Below are 25,286 nucleotides of genomic sequence, written 5' to 3'. Positions count from 1 at the left end.
GCTTGAACTGTTCATAAACACGCAGAGACATGCTGACATATGTGCTATTTCTATGAGTCACTTTGATGTGCCTAAGGCCCAACTTACCAGACAACACCGCTAAGATATCCCACTAGCAAGGTAGATATCTGAAATCACTGGAATGAACACTATAGCCTGTTATTTGGTTACAAAAGGTATTTACAAAAGGTATTTATTGGAGGAATTGCTGGCAAATATTCCTCAGAAAATTATGAGAGAGGAGCTCGATGACTCACCGATATTTGACGAAGTTGAAACAGCAATTCATAAACTCAAAAAACACAAAGCACTTGGCTCTGATGGCCTTCCAGCTGAAATATTTAAAATGGAAGGTGTTGCCCAGAGAGGTCAACAGACTTATTTGCTCTATGCTGGGAGAAGTTCCATCTGAACTTCTAGATGCTGTCATATCCCTATACAAAAAGGGTGACAAGTGACAAGTCTAACTGCTCCATTACACTTCTGTTCTACATGTTCTTTGAACATGATCTCCAGATCACAGCCAAGGAATTTGCTGCTGCCTCTTTTGGTTTATCAATAAACCTTGGGAAAACAATAAGTCACCCAAATAAGCCTACTTATCCCTAAAGATTACCATAAGGCAGCCCCTTAGCGTTGTAATCACTTCACATATCTAGGAAGCATAGTAACAAACAATAGGATTTTAGGGGAAGTTGATAATGGTCTGACCAGGGGCCAATAGTGCTTTTGGACGCCTCCAGGCAAGAGTTTGGCAGAATAAATCACTTTGCCTGCCTACAAAACTCAGTGTCTACAAAGCAGTGGTTCTCTCAACTCATCTATATGGATCTAAGACATGAAAGCAATTAAGACTACATGAACGCTTTCACCAAAGATGCTTGCGCTCCATCATGGAGATACGGTGGCAGGACTGCACTACAAACAGCTATGTCCTTGCAAACACCGGTATGGGCGGTATAGAGGGACTTCTTATGGTCTGACAGTTATGCTGGGCAGGGCACTTATGGGGGGATGAATGTATGCCAAAAGCACTACAGTCTTTTTTGGTGAGCTGAAAGGTGGTCGATGTAACAGAGGTGCCCCACGGAAACACTTTAAAGACCACCCTAGGCGTCAACTTGTCTTACTTGACATAAAAGAGAGCACCTGGTTGCAGGCAGCTTCAGAGCAAGACAGCAGGTCACTTACAAAGGCCATGGGATACACATTTGAAACCAAAAGGAAATCTGCTGCCGAGGACAGACATAGATGGCAAAAAAAGAAAATCAAAATTGACCACCAAAGGACAATGGTTTTGGAAATTTTTTTTTTATCGCAGCAAGTGCTGCGTAGCCATGGGAAATACTGTATTCCTCATTAATTTTCAGACTCAAAGACAAGCCTTATTATTATTATCCCATAAACATTTTTTAAATATCTAGCATTTGTTGTTAGGATTATGGCTAGAAATTTGTTTTCTATTACCTTTAGTTTTATTATTATTGCTTCTTAAGCTTTACCCTGGAAATTTGAGCAATAATCCCCCAAAAATGCTTTATTTTATTATACTCCATATGCCAACAAATTGGTTGCAGCCTATTTGTACAAGCCAAGCTATTGGACTTGAGACAAAAATACATCTTTAACACAATCGTCATTCAAACAGCAATGTATGCATGCAAGACATGGAAGTCATCTGCCAAAATTAAGGAAAGACTAAATGTGGCTCAACAATAATGTCTGGTTTGATGACAACAATGATGGATTTTAGAAGTCAGTTAAAGAGATTTGGTCTCAAAGAAATCCTATGCCAAATTGGGAGCCAACCACTTAATGTTATGGACAATAAAGATTATTATTATTATTAATGAGGTAGTGACAGAGTGTTGCATGAGGTTTCTGGGAAATGTTCTCTGACAAAATGAATTTTGCATACCAAGAGTTGCAATGACATGGAGGCCAATATGAGGAAAGCGCAAACAGGGACGCCCTCCTATAACTTGGTGTAACACTTGGAGGACCTCAGAGCAGTTGAAAACAGATGGGAAGAGGCTCCAGACATTGCCAGTAACAGATCTCCAGGGAGACAGCTTGCTGTCCAATGGGCAGAACAGCCTTGGGAGGATCTAAGTTTAAGTAAGTAATACCAACTAATTGAGACCAAGATTCTTTGCTTTCTTTTTTTTTTTTGAATGACTGGTCCTCCTATTAAACTGCCAATAATGCTAACCTATATTGCTTCTTAATTTTAAAGGTTCCATATGTTCTCCACTGATGGTCTTTCAGGCTTGATTTTTTTTGTTGTTACTTGTTGAGTTTTACATGCTGCTGTGACAAAAAGGGCTATTAACTATTTGACAATTATTGATGAGCAGAGTGTGAGTATGTTTCTGTTGTAACCATGAGTAGAACTATTGGTGGATAATTAGTTTCTATTAGCTCAAAAAATTCTGATTTAATCACAAAGAAGTGATAAATAAGGGAGTGAATGTTGAAGTGGTGGAGACAAGCAAGAGACAAATTTTTTAGAGTGACGTGCGTTTTGTTTCAATTGTTAAAGATAATAGTTCATTTGTATTTTACATACACCTACATTGAAGTTGAAAGCTGTTCATAAAAATTACATTCAGATGTGTTTAAAAAGAAGTCCATATTTTTTAGTTCTGAATTATGAATATAATTGAAAAAAGGTTTAGTTGTACTAGCTGTCTGGAGCGGGAAGCCAACAAATCAGTAGCAACATGGAATAATTTCCCTTTAAAAGGGTATTTAAGCCCCTGTAGACTAAGTTAAATTGTCACTTTCTCCTTGAGTTACCAGCTTATCACTGGACATTTTCTTGAAGAGTGTGCCACATGTGAACTCATTATTGAGAATTGGTTTCACAAGGTCTCATTTTTTATGTAAATTGTAGATGCTATCTGTATAGAGAGACACTCGCCCATAAAAGACCTGAATACTGTCGTGCGCATCTAGAGTTGCTTCTTGTGTGTTGTCTCTTTTGTGCACCAAAACGGTTTGTGCGCTCTAGTTCCTAAGGTCGTGCTTTGTGGATGTCATTGCCTCTTTGCTTCTGTTGTGGTTGTGCTGATGGCGGATCTTTTGTTGGAGTTTTTTTTAGTGTTTTCTTCCCCAGTATTGGTTAAGTTAGTTTATTTTGCCTTATTCTTTCGCCTTATAGTTTTGAACTCGTTATTAATATAATATTGTCAATGGCAGTCACAGGGAATGCATAACTTTCTTGTTCAGGGACGCAGGCTTGGAACTCTGCCGGAGTCAAGTCTGATTTGTAGGCTTTGTTATGGTATTTGACTATCGTCCATGGCGTTGGGATATGGGCGTTGCAAGCCCTGATTGACTGTGGCACTGAGATTAAGGTGTGCTATAGTTCTTTTGCATAGAATGTATAACTTGTAATTGTAAATGCTACCAATACTTATTCGTCATTTATGCTTCATCATAAAACCTTTGTTATGTTATAAGCAATCTCGTTATTCACTAGTATACGTTACTATTTGTATTATTCGTTCTTTTGATACTAGTTAATTGATTGCTATATTATTAGGGGTGTCCATGCAGACGAACCACGGCTAAATTACAACCCCGACAGGAAGTTAATAAACACTGTTCAGGTGTGGAGCCTGGGGAAGTACATCATACCCTAGATCAGGGGTTCTCAACCTGTGGGTCGAGACCCCTTTGGGGGTCGAATGAACCTTAGCCAGGGGTCGCCTAACACCATTGGAAAATTGAAGGGGGGGTTGGCAATTTTTTTATCGGAATTTTTTTTTCTAATGTGTTGTAACAAGCATATTTGTACCATAGTGGATATAGATTTAAATCAGTAGTGGTTACATAAAGGGTCATTTCTCAAATTACATTATTACCAAACAAATTATGAAACGATCGTCAAGTTTCAATAAAAAATAAAAAGTGGGGGTGACAAATATAAACAAGGACATACTGCCAGAGGATACAGAGTGCACTTTTAGTGAATGTAACATCCTAGTTTGAAAGCATACCTGTTGTTTTATTTACTGGTTCTTCTTTGTTTTTTTATAACTGTTATTCAAAAATAGATGTTACAGACCACATCTCCGTTGTTGCAGAATAAATTTTTCAACAAAGAATTTACTTCCACCAATGCATCGAAACACCTTGTGGGATCAAACATTTCTTTGGTGAAGATCTAATTACGTCACTAATATGCCATCGTATTCTAGTCTATGGAAATAAATTCATTATAGACCAACTCATGAACACGGACTTCAAACAAAAGAAAGTTATTAAAAGAAAAGAGAATGTGGTATAGTTTTACTTCAATAGTTCAAGCAGGAATTCAGAGACCCCGGTGCATTTGTAATGAAGTTCTCTCTGCCTTATGTATGGCCAAACAAACGAGCGAGCTTTGCAGATAACGACATCCAGTAGTTTAGTTTTAAATCCTGATGAAATTCAGACTTGATACAGATGACAAGTACCATAATTAAAACATATCAGCCTATGAATCTTCTTATTTTGGTGGCTCCCTGAGTTTTGAAACCTCACACCATTACCAAGGAGTTATTGTCAGCCACCAAAGACATTGTTCGTTATGATTGGAGCCAAATTTATTAATAAATTTAGTGCAATTTGCATACCTAATGACACTATACTCAGGAGATTAGTTGACGTGTCTTCTGATATTAAGGAAATGATGTCTCCTTCTTCTACAATATTTAGCATCCAGCCTGATGAATCCACAGGCGTTGTAAATTGTTCACAATTACTAGTTCCGGTATACTTAAGATATATACATAATAGCGATTTTAAAGATTAGTTTCTATGCAAACCTCTATAAACGACCTCTACAGCGAGTGATGTAACTGACAAAATTGGTTCAATTTGAAATAGTAAAAGACCTATTGGTAAATATTTGTGGTGTCTGCACAGATGGTGCTCTAAGTATGCTGGGGTGTAGGTCTGGATTTCAATGTTTGGTACAGAATGAGTCACCATAAGAATCCATTGTAACTCATTGTATGATTCATAGACATATATATTAGCAACATCAATAACAATGCATCTAAATATTTCTCTTTGTCAGGGAGGGATTTCAGCTCGTTGACTCCGGGGTATACATAAGTTCCTCGAGTTCCCCACCTCGACAGTTTAAATCCAAGCAAATAATATCGGCATCGAAGCCGTGACTGGCCAACACTGAATACAGGTTTTTCAATGTAACATGTAGTGAATACCAACAGTTGTTCAATGTGAACAATATTAATGGCAACGTAAATTAATGTACATTATTTAACAACAAGATTGTATGTTTAACAATTTAATGAATATATGATATGATGAAGCATACATTACGAATAATTATCAATAGCATTTATAAAGCAATTACAAATTACATTCAAAGGAACTATAGCACAACTTAATCTCGGTGCCATAGTTGATCAGGCCTTACAACGCCAACCCAACGCCACGGGCAATAGTCAAATACCAAGCCTACAACTCAGACTCGACTCCAGCAGAGTCCCAAGCCTGCGTCCCTAGATAAGAAAAATACACACTCCTTTGATACCGCCATTCGCACGATTATAAAAGAAACGATTTTAGATCTATGACATTTAGAAGGTAGTAAAATAAACTAACTTACCCAATACTGGGAAAGAACACCACACAGAGAACTCCATCTCAAGGCAAAACAAGAGAACTCCATCTCAAGGCAAAACAAGAGAAGGCAAAACAAGAGAACAATGACACCAATATAGCGCATCCTTAGGAACAGAAACTTACGAAACCTTATGGTGCTCAAAAGAAAATACCAAACAAGATGCGCACGACACTCTTCAATGTCAGTTACACAAATTTTGATCAAATATCAGGTGACCGAGCCTCGCTCGGATGAATAATTTGTTAAGGAAGGATATATACCCGAAGTCATTTTGGGAATATTGTTGTAATTACGAAAATGAACGATCGGGTAAAGACTATCAATCCGAAGAGTTGCTTTTTCGTTCTGTCAGTTCTCAATGTAATTTACATGGCAATTAGAATAGAAAGTCCCCCCTAGCAGTAGGCCTATAGAAAACCACAGCTCAGGTCTTAACGATTTACATTGCTTCTTTCACGTAAAACTATTATTATAGGCTTGGAGGAAAGTCTTTGCAGTGTAACTTCTAAAATGGTTACTTTCTGACATTTGATATTGCAATTAATATATTCATTAGGGCTCTGAGACATGGACACTTTACAGAAAACAACTAAGAATTCTTGAGTGCTTTCACCAAAGATGCTTGCGCTCCATCATAAACATATGGTGGCAGGACCGCACTACAAACTGTGATGTCTTTGCCAACGCCGGTATGGACAGTATAGAGGGACTTCTTATGGTCCGACAGTTGCACTGGGTATGCACGTATCCCATATGGGAGACAAACGTATGCCAAAGGCAGTCTTTTTTCGGTGAGCTAAAAGGTGATTGACATAACAGAGGCGCCCCATGGAAACGCTTCAAAGACCAGCTTAGGCGACAACTTTCCTTGGCTGACATAGAAGAGAGCACCTGGTTGTATGCGGCCTCCGAACGAGACAGCTGGAGGTCACTCACGAAGGCCGAGGGATACACATTTGAGACCAAAAGAAAATCTGCTGCCGAGGACAAACGCAGATGGCGAAAAAAAAATCTAAATCGACCACCTGTGGACAATGGTTGTGCTTGCCCTCGATGTTGCATAATATGTAAGTCACAGCTGGGGCTGCGCAGCCACGGAAATACTGCATTCATCACTAATCTTCGGACTCGAAGACAAGCCTTATTATTATGGCTTTAGTAAGAATCATCAAGTGATGCAAAATCTCTACGTTATAGTGTAAAACGTGTACCTATTAACAAAGTAAAATCGCGCATTTTCCACTAGGAGACTTAAAAACATCACGTTAGTATTCTAAAGAAGCGTTATTGTGAAGCCTCTCTGTTACTCCGACAACCTTGTAGCTTACTAAAAAAAAAATAGCCAAAAATATGTTAGTCCCCCATACGGAATAAGTGCCCTGCAAAGCGTGACTGTTGGATTATAAGAAGTTCATACCATTTTGAAATAATATCGCTGTTTGTATTGCAGTCTTTGGTGAAGTCGTTTAAGAGGTCTTAGTTGCTTTCTATAAAGTACTCATGTCTCAGATCCACATAGAGGGGTTGAGAGAATCACTGGTTGACACTGATTTTTGTACACAGGCGGAGCGATTTATTTCGCTTCACTCTCGCTTGGAGGCGTCCAAAAGCACGACTATCCCTGATCACATATCAACCTCTCTTTAAAGCAATGCGTCATTTGATACTATGCTTCCCAGATAATGTGAAGTTATCTACCACTTTAAAGGAACATGATTTCTGTTTTACAGAGGTTTGTAGGTTAACCAAAAAAAAAGCAGCAGCGTGATGAAAATTCGTTGACCGCAAGCTGGATATCATCAGGGCCAGCCTTAGGCCTATGCTGCCGCAGTGGACCCCGAAGGTTCAAAAGCCCCGCACTAATTCTAGTTGTAAATTATTAAATTAAACCATTATAATTTAGAATAGGGTTCCCGTGGTCTCCTTGTTTTCAAGGAGCTACCGGAAATCTCCTGAAACTCATAAAGATGTCCTTAGAAAGACAACATTGTCATTCTGGGGTGTCAATCAATATGGTAAACGCCAGTCCTACGCATGATATAAAAAAAACGGCATCGTCAGCGTTCATTGAATAAAAATGTAATGCAAATACGAATTTCTTTTCTAATACAAAATCTTTATTTTCACTTATTATCCTTATCACTACCCTTACTGGTCCGCGCGCAATCCATATCACATAGGGCCCCGCAAATGTTAGGGCCGGCCCTGGTTGTGCAAGTAAGGCATAGATAAGCTGTGTTATGACCATTTCCTATGTTTTGATATGGGACAGTAGACTTCGAAGCTTAAACACATTGCAATAATTCACCAGCAAAATAATAACAAAGTAAAAGCTACCTACGGGTGTACGCAATTTAAGTGTAAACAATTTATAAAGCCTTTAAAACACAATAACTAATCATACATAAAGATATTTAATTTCATTATTTTTCTTCCATAGTTTCATAATGGATCAATGTACAATAAGATGGTGCGAAAATGTTTAATTACGCAATTAAATCATTAAAACTTTTTCTTGTTTGCAAAAATAAGTCTTAGTGTACTGCTGTGAGCCTAGTGACGTAAGCGGTGTCAAGTTTTTTTCCCATTGACGTCATATAGAAAATTTCATTCATAAAACATTCTAGCCAAAACTAATTTTTCGATAATGAGCCATTTTCAAACTGATATAACGGTCGACTTCGAGTTTTCCCGATGTGGCCAATGAATTGATAATTTTTTTCTCACTATTATGCACATACCGTGAAATTTTAAAGAAAATCGTTAGAGCCGTTTTCGAAATAAAATTTATATATATATATATATTTATATACATAAATATATATATATATATATATATATATATATATAAAAATATATATACAAGAATTGCTCGCTTAAGAGTATAGGATTGTTTGCAGTCATTCTGTTCTATATGAGAAATTTTTCTAGACTTCCTCTTCCATTTCCAACACTGTTTCTGCCTGTCAGTCATAATACAATAACAAACTTGATGTGAATTCCTAATCTAGTAAAATAAAAACAAGCTCAACCTTCGCACTAACTTTGGCGTGTTTGAAAATACTGTCTCAACGTTTTCCATGATTAGTAATACTTTTAAATAGTAAAATATGTATGTAATGTGAATATTATAAACATGCAATGAAAAGTAAATAAATTAAAATCATAAAATTGTATTAGGGGGTTGCGGAAAAAAAAAACACCTGACAGAATATCTAGTTTGTTTATTCAGAATTATAACCTATCCCAAACCTTCTGCAAAAGATGGCAACATTCAGGGTTTGAATCTGGGACCATCAAGATGGCATACACCAAACGTCAGTATCCCAGGATGTTCCTTCTAAGTGTTTAAGAAGCTTAATTTTTACCATTCATATTTATAAAAGCTGCCATAAAATATTTTAAGAACAGTCTCTGATATATCTTAACTCCAAGGTAGGTTTATTTTTTTTGTCAGCATTGAAGTCATCTTGAGATTTGACATTTCTATAAATAGTCAACTTACTTTATATCTACATCCTGCATCTTTAAATGGACATGCTATGGTAGCTGACGGACATGACTCGTGTACATGATTTTCAATATCTTCCCGTGGAATTTTAGCTGGATCACATCTATTTGGGCATGTAACAGGAAATCTGGGACACTGATACTGATGAGTCTAAATAAAAAAAAAAAGAATTTAAAAAATGACTAAGTAACAGATTCCCTGATTTAGCCAGGGTTGCTCAAATCTACATAGCACCACCTCCAACCAATGGACAAATTAACGACTAGATAATTCTAAAAAAAAATATTTTTCTTAAATATAATTCAACTTTGATGTAACAAGTAATTATTTCTTTTAATTTCTTCAAAAATATAAACTTTACACTAATCCATAGGCAATTTAGTCATAAACATTTATTTTGTTTTTCAGTTTTAAATGGTGTGATTGTGACTTGATAAGTCGGCATTTGTATTTCAAAAATTTTTAATTGTAATATATTTTAGTTTATTTTAGTTTATAAATCATCACAATCAGTGATAGAGTTGAAAACAAGAAGGCTTAAAAAAAAAATTCACATAGGTATTTTATTTAGAATTTCACTTATCTTATTCAGAGGTTCATTGAAATTAGCTATTTACTAGACACTATTACTATTCAGCTTCCAGCCAAATATCAAAAAAGTACTTTCAGGTGCACCCCTAAACTGTTCTATAATTTGCCAAGATTTGTAAATAATAAATAATGTGTCACCACCTCAAAGTTGGTTCCATAGTGTAGAAACCCTATTTCTATATTGTGAATGTTATTTCTATATTATGAATGATAGTCACAACTCATGTTGCACTAAGGTGAACACTTTTGACCTTAAGTGAACCAGGGTTAAGAGCAGTCAGTCAATATAGGGAGTTGGTAGCAAGCACTTGATAGAGTCACTTAATATAGTCAGTTGAGTTAGTTGTTTAAAGAAGTTGGTTATAGATTAGTTACTAAGTTGTCATTATATTCGCCATATTTCTATAGAGGATTAATGCTGACCATTCCTGAATTGAATTGTGTATCATATTGAATATATTATTCTGTGCATTATAATATGAACCCAATGTCACCACCACGCCTACATGGATAAACCGACAACAATATCACAGCATCAAAACATAACCACAGTGACGTTTATAATGTCAAAAATACAGTGGTGACATAACGCTTGGCTAAAAAACAAATATTTTAAAATTCACGTTGATTAGGGACAAGACAGATTTAAAAAAAAAAAACGAACCGAAAAAAATAATTTTGATTAAAAAATGTATTTTTCAAAACTTAATTTTTTTAATATTTAATTATCTGAAAATCTTGTTTGTCTTATAGACCTTTTGGTGCCCCTCTCCTTCACTATGCCTTAATGTAACCAAGTGAAATAATGCACCACTCTTGAATATATTGCATTTAAGCTACTTTTAAGTTGTCATTTTGTAACCTGGGTTACAGTGTCTTTTTTATGAATCTGCATTACATTCAAGTTGTTACTAGTGACATTTTGTTAAATGTGACAGTCATCATTACTATTAAACAACAGAAATTGAAACTACTAGTTTTTATATCAGAGCATATATTAAGAATAGTGTTTACCTGTAAAGTTTCTTGTAAAAAGTCCTTTGAACAGTACTGACATGTAACTGTTCGTTTATGACAATCATTTTTCATATGATTCATTAGGAAACGTCTTTCTAACTTGGCACCACATTTATTTTCACACCAAATGACTTCTTTAAAACAGTTTCCAGCATGAGTCTATGGATAGATAATTACATATTCAGTCTTGTGCAATGACAGTCTAAAAAACATGCAACAAAACAAATCACATTCTATTTTAGAGTTATGATGAAGCCATGTAAAGAATATATATGTAATCAGAATGAAAAAAGATAGAGAAGATGCAAAGAATTCTACCATAAGCAATTCTGAAGAAGACAAACAGGATCTAGAATAGGATTGGGTTTTTAGTGAAAGTGAAATGGATAATAAAGAAACACTATAACTTCAGTTTAGTCTAGAACTTGAGTTACTCCTGCAGCAAATCCCTTGAACAAGAATTTAGCGCATATAAAGTTAATGGCTGGTCTGCAGTAAAAAATCTAATTAAAAAAATTATAAGAGTAGCATTTCTTTTCTAAATAAAATAATCCCAAATATTGTTGTTTTTTGGCATTAAGCTAATTTAATTTTAAAGACGGTAGTTTGTTTTTCTACATGTTTAAATTAAACGTAAACTCAGGGTTTCAAGTATTTAGCATTACTCTTAAGAAAACATTTTTATTTATCTTTAAGAATCAATTCATATCTAAAGTAAAATGCTTTACGTGTTTTGAATGTTCCTTCAGAGTTGAAGATAATTTACTTCCTAACCAAACCTCCCGAAGGACAACAGGGGATGAGAGTGGGCAGAGTTTGAACCTGGGACCATTGTTAAATCTCAACGATAGTCCAGCACACAAACCACATGACCATGCAGCTATCTGAGAGACTACATTAAACATAAATGTTTGCAACAGAAATCACCAATTTAAAAGCAAGGCATTCCAAAGTTCTTTTTTTTTAATTGCCTTTTCTTTTGATATACTTAAAGTAAGTAGCATTACCTCATCCATAATTTGTCCACTAAATTCTTGCTGACAGAAGTCACAAACAACAGTTCTTTTGGGACATAGATATTCTAGATGATCATCAATGTTTGCTTTAGTCAAGTGTGCTGTGCAATTGTTAGGACAACTGATTGCATCAAATCTACATGCCTGTAAATGGTTCTGAAAATAGTTTAGAATGGAATAAAGACATATTAGAGTACTACCTGATCTAGAAGTCAGTGTGCAATTCAGAATATCTGCACTAGTTTTCTGAAACATCCCATAATGCTAATAAAAACAATGAAGAAAATGAAGAGTTAAAGATTACAATTTAAGAAAACTGAAAACTGTTTATTGGATTGAATTATAATCCTGAGTTGTGCTGTTGCAAGGGTATGATGCATGATGCACATTTTGAAGCCCTCCAAAAAAACCCACATATTTTGTTTGCTGGTTGTGCCCACACTTACATTGCTATACCATTGTCACAAGTTGTACAAATACTCTAGGTTGAAGTAATAAAAACAATTTAAAATAAAAATTATAAATGAAGCAAACATACTGGTAAATTCTGCAGTTTATCAATCCATCTACAGCCATCCTTTTGATATGTGCAGCGTATGATACTGTTCATGATTTCATTATGTACTTCGGAATCAGGATACAGCTATTCATTACATTATCACAATATTATGTTAATCATAATATGCAGAATTAAAATGCAAACCATAAATAACTCTACATTATAGATATCTTACATTTGTAATTATATGACATAGTTTTTTTGCACCTTTTAGCACTACAGAATCAAAGACATTTTTGAGATTATTTAGTTAGTGATCTTTTAATAGAGCCTCCTTGCTGGAAATGTGCCTGACTATCCAACAGAGAATGTGGACATTTTGAATCCTAATATGAAATAGGAATGTACCGGTATTATTTGTGATCTGGCTGTGTTGGCTAAAAGTAGAACCTCCCTTCTGCCAATGGTTCAAGAAAGCAAGTTGGACCAAAACAAAAGAGATAGGACCAAAGGGAACTGAGAATGCTCTAGGAGAATGGAAAAACAATAGATAATTATGTTAATTTTATCTATTTTAAAATCTCTGCCAATCTTCTCTCTTTTCATTTTCTGACATTTTTCATTTGGTTTGACTTTATTGCCCCTGCATTTCTTCATAGTTGTTTCTCTTTCTGTATTTGATTGCATCAAGGAATGGGTGTGATTGTAAACATCTTAAACATCAATATCAGTAGATTTTTTTTTATTAACTTAATTATGAAAATCCCATATTTATCTAAATAAGAACATATGTACTATTATTTAAAATTAAATTCAGAACTGTAGAGATATATATTAGAAAGTATACGATTCTATAACTAACCTTTGCATAATCCAAAGGTTTGTCATCTTCAGGGCAGTGAAAAATACCCCCACTGAAAATAAATAAAATATTTTATTTTAAATGTTTAAAAGGGTATAATATTACTATTAATTAGCCATTATTTTTTAAAAATAGTGTCAGACTAAAATTCAATAATAATAAAAAGCAAAAAATATTATTTACAATGTCTACATTGCATGTATACAAATAATTGGCAAAAGGAAATTGCACGCTGAAGTAAGCAATGCTACACTCAAGTTGTAATCAAACAAAAAAAAATTAACAATATTTCCAATGTGGTTTATAAAATATGAATATTAAATTATAATGTAAAATATTTTTTCCTTTAGATTTACAAAAAAATTTCAAAATTAGATGTTTGGATAATAAAAATGGATGGCTGCCTAGTCGAGCAATATGTGCACTGGAGTGTCCCTAAAGTTGTTCTTGATAGTCCCTGGTTCATACCCTGTTCACTGCCATCCACTGGAAGGTTTGGACTAGGAAGTAGATTACCTTCAACTCTGAAGAATCATCCGAAATATGTAAAACATTTTACAAAACAAACATTTAGCTGTTGTAGCAGTACATGAACCATAACGTATGTGTTTCATAAGAGTCATATTATGCCTTAGCTCCTTGAGACATGAGCCACAGCTTGTGTGTTTCTTAAGAGTCATGGCTTAGCCCCTTGAGACAGACTAAATGCTTTGTTTTCTCAAACAATAATATAATTTTTTGCCTACCTGACTATCTATGAATAATAGTCTTGCAAATTTTGTTTTATAAGATATATAAATTGTATATTGTATACTACTCTTGGATGGTAAAATAAGCAGCTATATGGATTCCATGGTGTTAAAATATAAATGCAATAGGTATATATGTCTACTGTGTTCTGAAATTTTATTATACATTATTTATAAAAACAGTGAGTATTTTGTTTAGCATGTTTCATCATTAAGTGTGACCCCAGATTTTTGTTTGGTATCATTTTTTAATAGTAGAGTATGTAGTTACCTTTTATTCTTTTGGTACACCAGGGAATGGCATGGCTAAATTGTGCTGATGTGCTATAAAATCTAAGATCTAAATCTAATCTCTTTTGGTACAGCACTGTATATTATTATATACACTTGAAATTAAATTATTTTGTTATTTTTCTCAGGCTAAAATTTTATGCAGACGTCATAGTGGTTACTCAGGAAAGTCCGTCATAACTTTAAGTCATCACTAAATAGACCCATCATTAAGTGAGGACTCAATGTATATATATATTATACTGTTTGCATGCACATATGTATAAAAAAAAACAGTTGTATGGGATCTCATTTAACAGCATATATTATAATAATAATAATTTAATTTATACAATACTGCTGCCATTGTAATGAGTGTAATGTGCAAGAACGAATGACCTGCGATTTCCTACATCTAATAATTTTTTGTAAAGTCTTTACACATAATTTGGAAACTTAAAAATCATTATTCTTGACTTTCCTTCAGAAATTATGTTCTAGCCCATATACATCAAAATGAACAGTTTAAAAAAAAAGTTCAAAAATGAAATGAAAAACTTAAAATATTATGAATAAATCATGAAAAAAAAAATAGGTTTGCTATATTATGATTGACAATCATGATGCATTGATTGTTGATATAATTCTAGATCCTTAGATTTTAGATTGATCAATGAAATGCCTACCTATTCAGGCTATTGCTTCCCTGCCGTTTGCCAAGAAACGTTCCTATGGACATCAGCAACGTCATTTTTAATAATAATAGGCCTACAGGTATACCATATAGATCTAGTGAGTAGGCCTATCTAGAATCCTAGTGAAGTTCTCGATAGTCAATATTGATCTAGAGAGTCTAGAGTCTTCCTATTTATAGATCTATTAATTCTATTATTCTATAGACTCATAAGTATGTCATAAGGTCTATATTGCCCTATCTATATATATCAATAGTCTCTCTCTATATATATAGTATATAGCCTAGGGGCCTATATATTTCTATATTAGACATTTATAAATTACCAGCCATAATAGATAGATCTAGATCTATATAGATATATTTAGTTTTAGTTGAAATAACTAGATTGTTACTAGATCTAGATAGGGCCTATAGATCTAGAACTAGATCTATTTAAAATCTATATTTCAGTAATTAGATCTAGACTAGACTCTATAATAATACTAATAAAATTTATAAATTAGATCTATAAATAGATCTAGAATGATATACTAATACTAATATAGATTCTAGATCTAATTCTAATATTAGGAGAGACTATATGCACTAGGCTAGACTATGCTACTAAATTACTAAATCTAGATTTCTAGATCTAAAACACACTAAATACAGATATAGAATGAAGTCCCTGATTTAGAGCACTAATTCTATCCAGTATTGAGTATACCAAAGGACGTGTGCGCGGTTTCTAGATCTATTTATCTTCATGGTCTCATGAAGTACAAAGAAGTAGAAAATTGGCAGATGGCACGAGCCAAAAGATTGCAGACAATAGGATCTAAAGACACACCCCTATTCTCCGATTGGTGGACTTCCTCGTTCACACCTGCCTAAGAAAGAAAACTAGACAACAGGTGAGCGTTTTGAATTCCATAGAAAAAGAAAAAAACTATTTTTAAAAATATTATTATCACAGGCCCGATATGTTGAAAAATTAGTTGGACTCCTAGAGATATAGTCTAATTTCTAATTCCGCTAATTAGCCTACTTAAAACCTAAGTACAGACCCTATTTCCATATAGGTAATTATATAGGCCTATTGAAAGTACAGTAAATCTAATTTTAATTGTATGTTTATAGGCCCTTCCATTATTGTAACTGATGTAACTTACATTGTAACTTTTATCTTCACACAGATCTAGTTATAAATATGACACAATAGGCCTCTAGTGCAATGTTGATGGCCAGCAAGGTGTTGCGATAGCAGCGATGCATAGATATACAAACATTTAATTGTTTGTGTAGTGTTTTGAACTGCGATATGTCGTGAATAATTATTGAATTATAGGGCTTATTATTATAAATTATTGTTATTTCACTGTTACTTAAACTCAATTCTTAAGAGTAAGTAATGGGAGAGAAGAAGAGCGGAACTGTGTTTGTATATATATTCAATCATGGACTTCGCCATGATTTTTTATACACTCCCCCCCCAATATATATAGCATATATATATACACACCATGGGCGAAGCCAGGATTTTTTTTCGGGGGGGGGGTTTGGGGGGGTGGACCCCCCCCCTCCGCGAAATTTATTTTTATATGTATTTATGTGTGTGTGTGTACTTAATCTTTATTGCATTCTGACCCTTCATTCTTTCGGAAGACGTTTATTGTGCCCTAGGATAAGTTATTCCACGAGTTAGTGGAAAAATTGTAGATTCCCCGCCAATAGCCTACTAGCAAGGGGGTCTGGGGGAGTGCTAGGAGCTCGGGGCAAAGCCAAGCACTATTTCTGGTATTGAAAGCCAACAAAATGCATATTCTGAGGTATCTACAGTGCATTTTCCTGCTATTAAAAAGTTGTATTTCAAAAACCTAATGTGCTATTCTTACTGACTTAGACCCTCCATCGCAGTTCGGAGCATTTGACGTTAAGCTGTTTCCATAAAAATCTGTCACTGGTAATGTCTGAAGCCTCTTCCCACCTGCCACGAGGACCTCAATGAATGAGTGGCGTCAAGTTGTACTAGGATATCATTGCAACTCTTCTTATGATTAATTCATTTTGTCGGAGAACATGTCCCGCAAACCTCATGCGTCTCTCTCTCACAATCTTACTAAAGGGTCGACTCCCAGTTCGGCATAGGATTTCCTTGATTTATACCCGATCTCTATAACTGACTCCTAAAATCTCTTAGCCATCTTTGTTGAGCCACATTTAGTGTTATTCATTCAATTTCGGCAGATGACTATTCACTGCAGTTTATTAATTGAGCCCTGCCACTGGTAAAAATGTGTAACCTCACTTGAATACGCTCTTGGAATTAAGTGACTGTAGTTTGCTTTAGATTTTATATCGAAAAGAGAAGTTTTATCGTCAAAATCATCTGTTGGGGGTTTTCCACCTCAAAATGCTCTGTAGGGGGATCTTAAAATCAAAACCATCTGGAGGGGTTTTAAACTTTAAAAAAACGCCATCTGTAGAAGAGGGGTTTAAACTCAAAATCCCCGATTGGATTGGCTACGCTCAAATAATTTTAGTGTGTAATTTGCTTTTTTTTTATATTGAAGAGATATTTTTTAGCATCAAACCCCTCTGAATGGGGGTTTAAACTCAAAACCCCTTTTGGCAACGCTCATAGCATTTTGAGTGCGTAATTTGCTTTTTTTCTTACACTGAAGATGTATTTCTTAGCCTCAAACCCCCTGGCGGGGGGTTTAAACTCAAGACTAAGACTAAGACTAAGACTGCTTTATTGATCCTTACGGAAATTTGTTGTGATTACAAGGACTCGTTTCTCATATAAAGACAACACAACAGAAAAATACACATAAATACAACAGACAACATAAAGAGTTCATTCAGCGACTACACACAGGTATCTTGGTGCATTTCATGTTCTCTGATCAATGAGTGGCGGTGATAGAGTCTGACCGAGTGAGGTACGAACGAGTTTTTGTACCGCTCCGTTCTTGTTTTGATTGACAGCAGTCGCCCACTTCGCGACGACCTGGCGTAGTTCTGATGGAGCGGGTGGCCGTTGTCTTCCAAGATTTTTTCGATTTTTCTTAGGCACGTTTGTTCAAAAAGTTCCTTTAAATGTGGTAATGTTGTGAGTGTAATTTTTGATGCTTTTTTAATGATGTTTTCTAGACGTTGCAACAGTTTAGATGAGGCGTTGCCTTGCCAACAACTTATTCCGTATGTTAGCAGATTTTGTACAGTCGCGCCGTAAAATGTCTCAAGGATCTTCTTATTTAATTTAAAACTGTTGAGTTTGTATAGAAAAAAGAGTCGCTGGGCTGTTTTCTTTGTCAGAGTTCCAAGGTGGTCTTCCCATGAAAGCTTGTTGTTGATGATAATGCCTAGATATTTATATGCCTTTACCTGTTCTATAGATGTAGTGTTTATTTGCAGTTCACGTATAGTTTGTTTTTTCTTTCTAAAATCTATTATAAGTTCTTTAGTTTTTGTTACATTCAGTTCTAGAAAGTTGTCGGTGCACCAGTTTGTAAACTCTTCTATCGAGCTTCGATACTGAGTTTCGTCTCCTGAAATAAGACCGACTATGGCAGTATCATCAGCGAATTTAATGAGTTTAACTGAGTCATAGATGCTTCTTATGTCATTAGTGTAAAGAGTGTATAGCACAGGAGAAAGTACACAACCTTGTGGAGCACCCGTACATAGTACTCGAGTTGACGATTTGGTGTTGTTGACTTTAACATACTGGGGCCGTTGGGTTAAAAAGTTTAGAACCCATGCTTGCAAGTAAGGGCTTACATTTAAGTTACTCAGTTTGTTTATCATTAGATGTGGCTGTATGGTATTGAAAGCCGAGGAGAAATCTACGAAGAGGACTCGTGCATATGTTGTGGGTATATCGAGATGCTTATAAAGCTGGTCCAAAAGCAATAGAATGGCATCCTCAGTTCCTCAGTTCAAAACCCCTTTGGCTACGCTCATAGATGTTAGAGTGAGTAATTTGCTTTTATTTATATTGAAGAGGTACTTTTTAGCTTCAAACTCCACTGGAGGGGAGTTTAAACTCAAAACCCCTTTGACTACACTCATAACATTTTGAGTGTATAATTTGCTTTGTTTTTATTATTAAAGAGGTATTTTTTACATTCAAACCCCGCTGAAGTGGGGTTTAAACTCAAAACTAAGTCAAAACCCATTTAGCTATGCTCATAACATTTTGAGTGCGTAATTAGCTTTTTTTTATATTGAAGTGGGGGTTTATCGTAAATTTTGGAGGGGGTTTTAAAATCAAAATCTCCCTTAACTGTGCTCTTGGAATTAGGGGATTTTCGTTTGCATTTTTTTTTTGTTTTGTTTTATAGAAGAGGGGGAGTTAACTGCAAAAACCCCAAGTAGGGGGTTTAAAACTCAAAACCCCTAGTAGGGGGTTTTAAACTCAAAACCCCTGGTAGGGGTTTTTAAACTCGAATCCCCCTGGTAGGGGGTTTTAAAATCAAAACCCCCTGGTAGGGGGTTTTAAACTCAAAACTCCATTGGTTGTGCTGGGGCAAGTGATGGTTTAGTATTAAAATCTCACCTAAAATAAACAAAATCAAAGCAAAAAATCATTCACTAAATTCCGATCCCCCCCCCCCCCAAGGGGGGAGATTTCATTTCGGCTACGCCCATGATACACACACACACACACACACACACACATATATATATATATATATATATATATATATATATATATATATATATATATATATATATATATATATATATATATATATATATATATATACACAATACACACACACACATATATATAAAGGCCCTATTTTTTTTTTTTACCTTTTTACCTATCCCTTAGTCTGTTGGACCACCAATCAAGATTTGTCGACCGTCTTTCTCCATTCCTCCCTGTCTTTTGCCTTGTTTAAAACTTTTATCAATGGTAGGCCCGTCCATTCTTTTATGTTTTCCTCCCATCGCTTTCTCTGTCTGCCTCTTCTTCTTTTTCCTGGTACTGTTCCCTGAAGGAAGGTCTTTGCGAGCCCCGTGGATCTTGTAATATGGCCATATATATAAGCTTGCGTTTCTTTACAATAGTAAGCAGGTCATCATGGGATCCGATCGCGGCAGTAACCCTGTCTCTAATCTCTTGGTTTGAGATGCTGTCTTTGAAAGTGATGCCTAGGATGCTTCTGTAGCATCTCAATTCCATTGCTAGGATCCTCCTCTCTAGCTCTGCAGTCAGCGTCCAAGACTCGCAAGCATATAAAAATGTGGCCATGACCAGGGAGCGCATCAGTCTGATTTTGGTGCAAGCCATTGTCTTTCCAAATTATTTTCAGTTTTGAAAGGGCTGCTGTGGACTGTGCTATTCGGGCCAGTAGTTCGGGTTTTGTTCACTCATCTGAGACAATAGCTCCGAGGCATTTGAAGCTGTTAACACTAGTCAGCTTTTCACCTCCAATACTGATACCTCTTTTAAAGCCATATTTTTTTTGCTGCTGAAGTCTTGTCAATGCGCATCACCAGGTCAGCTAGTTCTTCTTCTGTCCCTGCTAGGCCATCAATTTCCCGGCAATATCCAACATTGGCGACTATCCGATTCTTCGCTCGGAAGTAGCAGCAGCAGTACGATTTGCAACAAGATCTGGCAATCAGGAGAACGGCCCAAATCCTGGACCCAATCACTCATCATAACTCTTCCAAAGAAAGGCAATTTACAACTCAGTCAAAACTATCGCACCATCAGTCTCATAAGCCATCCCAGCAAAGTACTGTTAAAAATTATATTAAACCGGCTAAAACGATAGCAGACAACATCATATCAGAAGAACTAGCGGGTTTTAGACAAAGTCGCAGCACAACAGAACAAATCCTAAACCTCAGAATACTCTGAGAAATATCTCCAACGGGGCACTCTGAGCGACAATGGAAAAGTACAACACCAATAAAACAAAGTTATCCAGAACCTTTACAAGGATGCCACCAGTGCGGTGTACTTCAACAATAATATTGGGGACTGGTTCAAAACCACAGTTGGAGTAAGACAAGGCTGCCTACTTTCACCAACACGCTTCAATATCTTCCTTGAAAGGATAATGGAAGATGCTCTCGAGGGCTATGACGGTACTGTTAGCATTGGAGAAAGAAAAATCACTAACTTGCGCTTCGCAGATGCAGATAACATTGATGGCCTAGCAGGGACATATATATATATATATATATATATATATATATATATATATATATATTATGGGCGTAGCCGGGGGACCCCCCCACCCCCGAAAGGAAATGAAAATGCGTTGCTAAAAGGAGTTTTGAGTTTAACCCCCCCCCCCCCTTCAGAGGGGTTTGATGCTGAAAAATGCCTCTTCTATATAAAAAAAAGCAAATTACTCACTAAAATTATTTGAGCGTAGTCAAGCCAAAAGGGAGTTTTGAGTTAAAATCCTCTCCTACAGAGGTAAAAACACTAAATGTGGCTCAACAAAGATGGCTAAGACAGATTTTAGGAGTCAGTTATAGAGATCGGGTCTAAATCAAGGAAATCCTATCCCGAACTGGCAGTCGACCTCTTGATAAGATTGTGACAGAGCGTCGCATGAGGTTTGCGGGACATGTTCTTCGACAAAGGGAATTACGCATAATAAGAGTTGCGATGACATCCTAGTACAACTTGACGCCATACATTCATGGAGGTCCTCAGAGCAGGTAGGAAGAGGCTTCAGACATTACCAGTGACAGATGCGGAAATCATAGTTTATGCACAAAATTAGTTGAATGTCTATATAATAAGATAGGTCTACTTATTGATATTTGAACCCATTTGTATATTATGCCTTACCATACTCTAATCTCAAATTAAATCATTATTAATTATAAAATTAAAGATCCAATCTCCCGCAAACCAATACTTTTTATTTTGTATTTTAGTAAAGAAATTAATTTTTTTTTTCACCAAAAAATCTGTCAATAATATAAATTATATGTGCTGAAAATTCAATTCTTATATTGAGTCTCACCCGACCCATATTCTTTAATGAAAAAATGTAATCTATAGCAATATTATAAAAAGAAGAGACGACTCTTACACCATTAATCGATTTCACTCTACCACTTCTATTTTATTATTAATTTATATAATTATGTATTAATTTCACTTACATTATTCCCCCATACTACGACCAATTTTAACACCAAACCCCAACCTTTTCTCCGCTCGCTCGACTGAATCCATCACACTGGTGATGCTTCGCTGATCTCCCTTGACGCAGGTAAAGACAAACCTGGTACGGGCGCTGGTCATCGGCGTCAGATGTCAAGCGGTCATCGTCAACATCGTGTGCCCAGGCACACCAACCCCACCCCGCACTCCCGGACACGCTTCATTCTTTGTTGAACACTTTTCTCCCCCTCTACTCATCCATCCATCCCAGTGGCGCTACATCCCATGAAGGGCTCTGGCCTGCTTTAGCACATCTCTCCATTCTGATCTATCCTGTGAAGGGCTCTGGCCTGCTTTAGCACATCTCTCCATTCTGATCTATCCTGTGAAGGGCTCTGGCCTGCTTTAGCACATCTCTCCATTCTGATCTATCCTGTGAAGGGCTCTGGCCTGCTTTAGCACATCTCTCCATTCTGATCTATCCTGTGAAGGGCTCTGGCCTGCTTTAGCAAATCGCTCCATTCTGATCTATCCTGTGAAGGGCTCTGGCCTGCTTTAGCAAATCGCTCCATTCTGATCTATCCTGGTCTTTGTCTCCGTGCCCGGACTATAAGCTGTTATAGATCTGCCTCCACGTCATCAAGCCACTGTCCTCGTGGTGGTCTGTTTTAACATTTGTCTTGACATTTTCTAGGTGCGACCTCTGAAGTCGACGATCCTCATGGTAGAGAATCTTTGTCGCTCGCCCGTCCCCCCCCCCCTTGCCTATCACTTCCTGAATCTTTATAAATCCGCATAATTTTGGAAATGTCCCCACTTCGTCATTTCTTCAGCTTGCTGACAGACCCGAGGGGTACATTCTATTCATTTTCATTTTTCTCTGTTCTATCGGATAATATGATGCCTCCCTCAGGTGTCTGTCTACTTGCACTACCTGCTACTATTACTTGCCTGCTACATGATAGTATTTGGTACTTGCCACAACTGCCTATGTGATACTGCGACACTACGATCAGACCTACGATTGCAACTATTGACAACACTGCCCACGCTTTTCTTGCAGTACTCTTCGTGCCCACTGTTGCCTGCCACCCAGACTACTGTGCCCACAACCGACCCCAATAACTTTGGATTGACACTCCAACGCAAACACAGTCACTGGCGACCCTTTACCCGCTAGAGTGCCACCTCCAACTGCAAGCCCTCCACCATAGAGCACAGCCAGCTACGACGTCGAGATGATCGTAAGATAAGTTCAATCAAGGACAAAGTGACACACTCTCTATTATTTGTGCTAAGCATGATGATGAAATATGTTTTATTAAGAGATAAGATGCACCCCACCTCCTCATATTTTTTTTCTTTTTGTGTCAATAAATACCACTATACATTTTGATTTTTGTATCTTGCTCTATTGTCAATTTCTTGCGTGCCTGTTTCCGATTTATCTGTGTTGACACAGCACATTGCACAATTATTTCCTAGACATATATACAAGCATTGTCAGTCAAACTTCAGTATCGGCCCATGCACACACGTTATTTTATTTAATTTAATTTGACCTGGCTTTCTTAAAAGGATGAAAAATGAACTTTATATGTCAGAAAAATGCATTTCTGCAGTGAAGAATGAAAAAACAAAAAACACGCTTGGCGCAGGAGCTTCGCCCCGAACCCCGCTGGATGAGCTTACAGCACTTCCCCAGACCCCCTAGCTGTCAAGAGAAGGGCCACCTACTTTACTTTTTTTTACCCAAATGTTGAGAAACACTGCTCTAATTGTATTATAGGCCACTTTTTATTATTCTCTGGAGTTACCAATGACTAACACATTCACACATTCATTGTTCATGAGATCTCTTAAACTGTCGTATCCGCATCCTATTTCGTAAACAGGTTTATTTTACGTGCTCACTAAGAACTGTTTTTGACAGATTCGCAACCTGACCGCCGCTATTAGCAAAAAAACATTCGGTATTTCCCCAAAGGACCGCAGTCTACATACCAAGCATTTGAAAATATCACGAATTTCGTATTTTTAAAGGGAAACTCCGATGGTTTTTCAAATTGACATATTTAAATTCTGCGTAAAAAGTTGTAATAGTAAACATTTTACCATTTTTTATTTAAATGATTAGAAACATTTATATTAAATAAATTAGTCAGTAAATTCTCGACATCTCTAAAAAAATAAAAAAAAATAAATAAAAAAACCGGGGTTCTATGAGATTTTGTTTTAAGCTAGTTCATACGTCACTTCCCTCAACAATACTGAAAGAGAAACTAGATTTGACCAATCGTATCGCTTCATTCTTACAGTAGCTGTTAGGCTGTTAGGCTTAGTGACGGCCTAGTCCAGAGCTATGATACAGTTATATATATATATTATATTACATATATTATATATTATATTATATTATATTATATTATATATATATAAAAGCATTAGGATAATCAACTCGAGAAGAAGAGTAACATTTTCATCTAAGCCTCTCTCTGTCCTAAGAAGTAAATAGATCGTGTGTCTGACTGATTCGAACAAACTGGTCAGTGTAAGGCTAGTCGAGACTACGTGTAGTCGGTCATGACATAGGGTTTTGACATTAGTTTTGAACCCAAATAGATTTTTCCCAGTCGACTTTTCCATACAATCACAGCATTAATGATATCCAGAGTCTTTTTTTTTTTTTTTGAGAGAGAGAGAGTGAGAGAGCAAGTAATGGTACTTCGTAACACTGTGAAAAAAAAACTTACCCAGGGGCGGACTGGGTATCGAAATCGGCCCGGGCATTACCATAAAACCCGGCCCACAAATGACATGTCATATTATATGTGTAAGACTAGTTCTCTTCAAAATATATAAAGTTTGATAATGCATCAGAAACTGAATGTATGCTTGCGTAGGATAACGAAATATATTTTATTTATACATGTATGTAGTCTGAAAACCATAAAAAGTACAATAGCAGCCTTAATGAGTTTGAAATGTATATATTGTTATATCTCTGCTTCTACATTGAAGCCTATGGTGTGCACCAGTGCACTGTTAAAGACGAGTAATCAAAACAGGTGAGAAGCAGTGTAGGTTGTCTGGTCAGGAAGAAGTCTTGTGAGGAAACTGTGGAAAGAGTCGTGTATGAACCCTGTATGTTAGTGGAAGGCAGTGGAGGTGACAGTGAACCCTGCGGGCCAGAGCTAAAGGAACTTATAGACAACATAAGACATTTATGTTTATAGTGATCGTCTAATATCTTGTAAATAAACATCTCTCGGCATTTCACCTTGATCCTTCATTGAGTGTT

At 36.2% G+C, this 25,286-nt stretch overlaps 1 protein-coding gene across 10 annotated transcripts in view; it reads right to left on the bottom strand.

Annotated features, from left to right (window-relative positions):
• The window catches only part of LOC106057139 (TNF receptor-associated factor 4-like), a 49,645-nt gene that overhangs the window by 7,221 nt on the left and 17,138 nt on the right, over positions 1-25,286 (bottom strand). For 2 of the 10 annotated variants that reach the window (XM_056005727.1, XM_056005726.1), the window contains exons 3-7: positions 13,141-13,192; positions 12,318-12,422; positions 11,771-11,935; positions 10,761-10,922; positions 9,150-9,305 (exon numbers count right to left, since the gene is read on the bottom strand). In XM_056005727.1, coding sequence (XP_055861702.1) covers positions 9,150-9,305; positions 10,761-10,922; positions 11,771-11,935; positions 12,318-12,422; positions 13,141-13,192 — 640 coding nt within the window. Of the gene's footprint in view, positions 1-9,149; positions 9,306-10,760; positions 10,923-11,770; positions 11,936-12,317; positions 12,423-13,140; positions 13,193-13,323; positions 13,388-14,845; positions 15,391-15,498; positions 15,697-25,286 lie in introns of those variants that run through there. The other 8 variants (XM_056005732.1, XM_013214224.2, XM_056005731.1 and 5 more) reach the window with 8 other exon arrangements.

The sequence above is a fragment of the Biomphalaria glabrata genome, chromosome 12 (genome assembly GCF_947242115.1).
Source record: "Biomphalaria glabrata chromosome 12, xgBioGlab47.1, whole genome shotgun sequence".
In the NCBI taxonomy this organism is placed as follows: domain Eukaryota; kingdom Metazoa; phylum Mollusca; class Gastropoda; family Planorbidae; genus Biomphalaria; species Biomphalaria glabrata.
The sequence above is the reverse complement of the archived record's forward strand: the minus strand, read 5'-3'. Positions and strand labels throughout refer to the sequence as shown.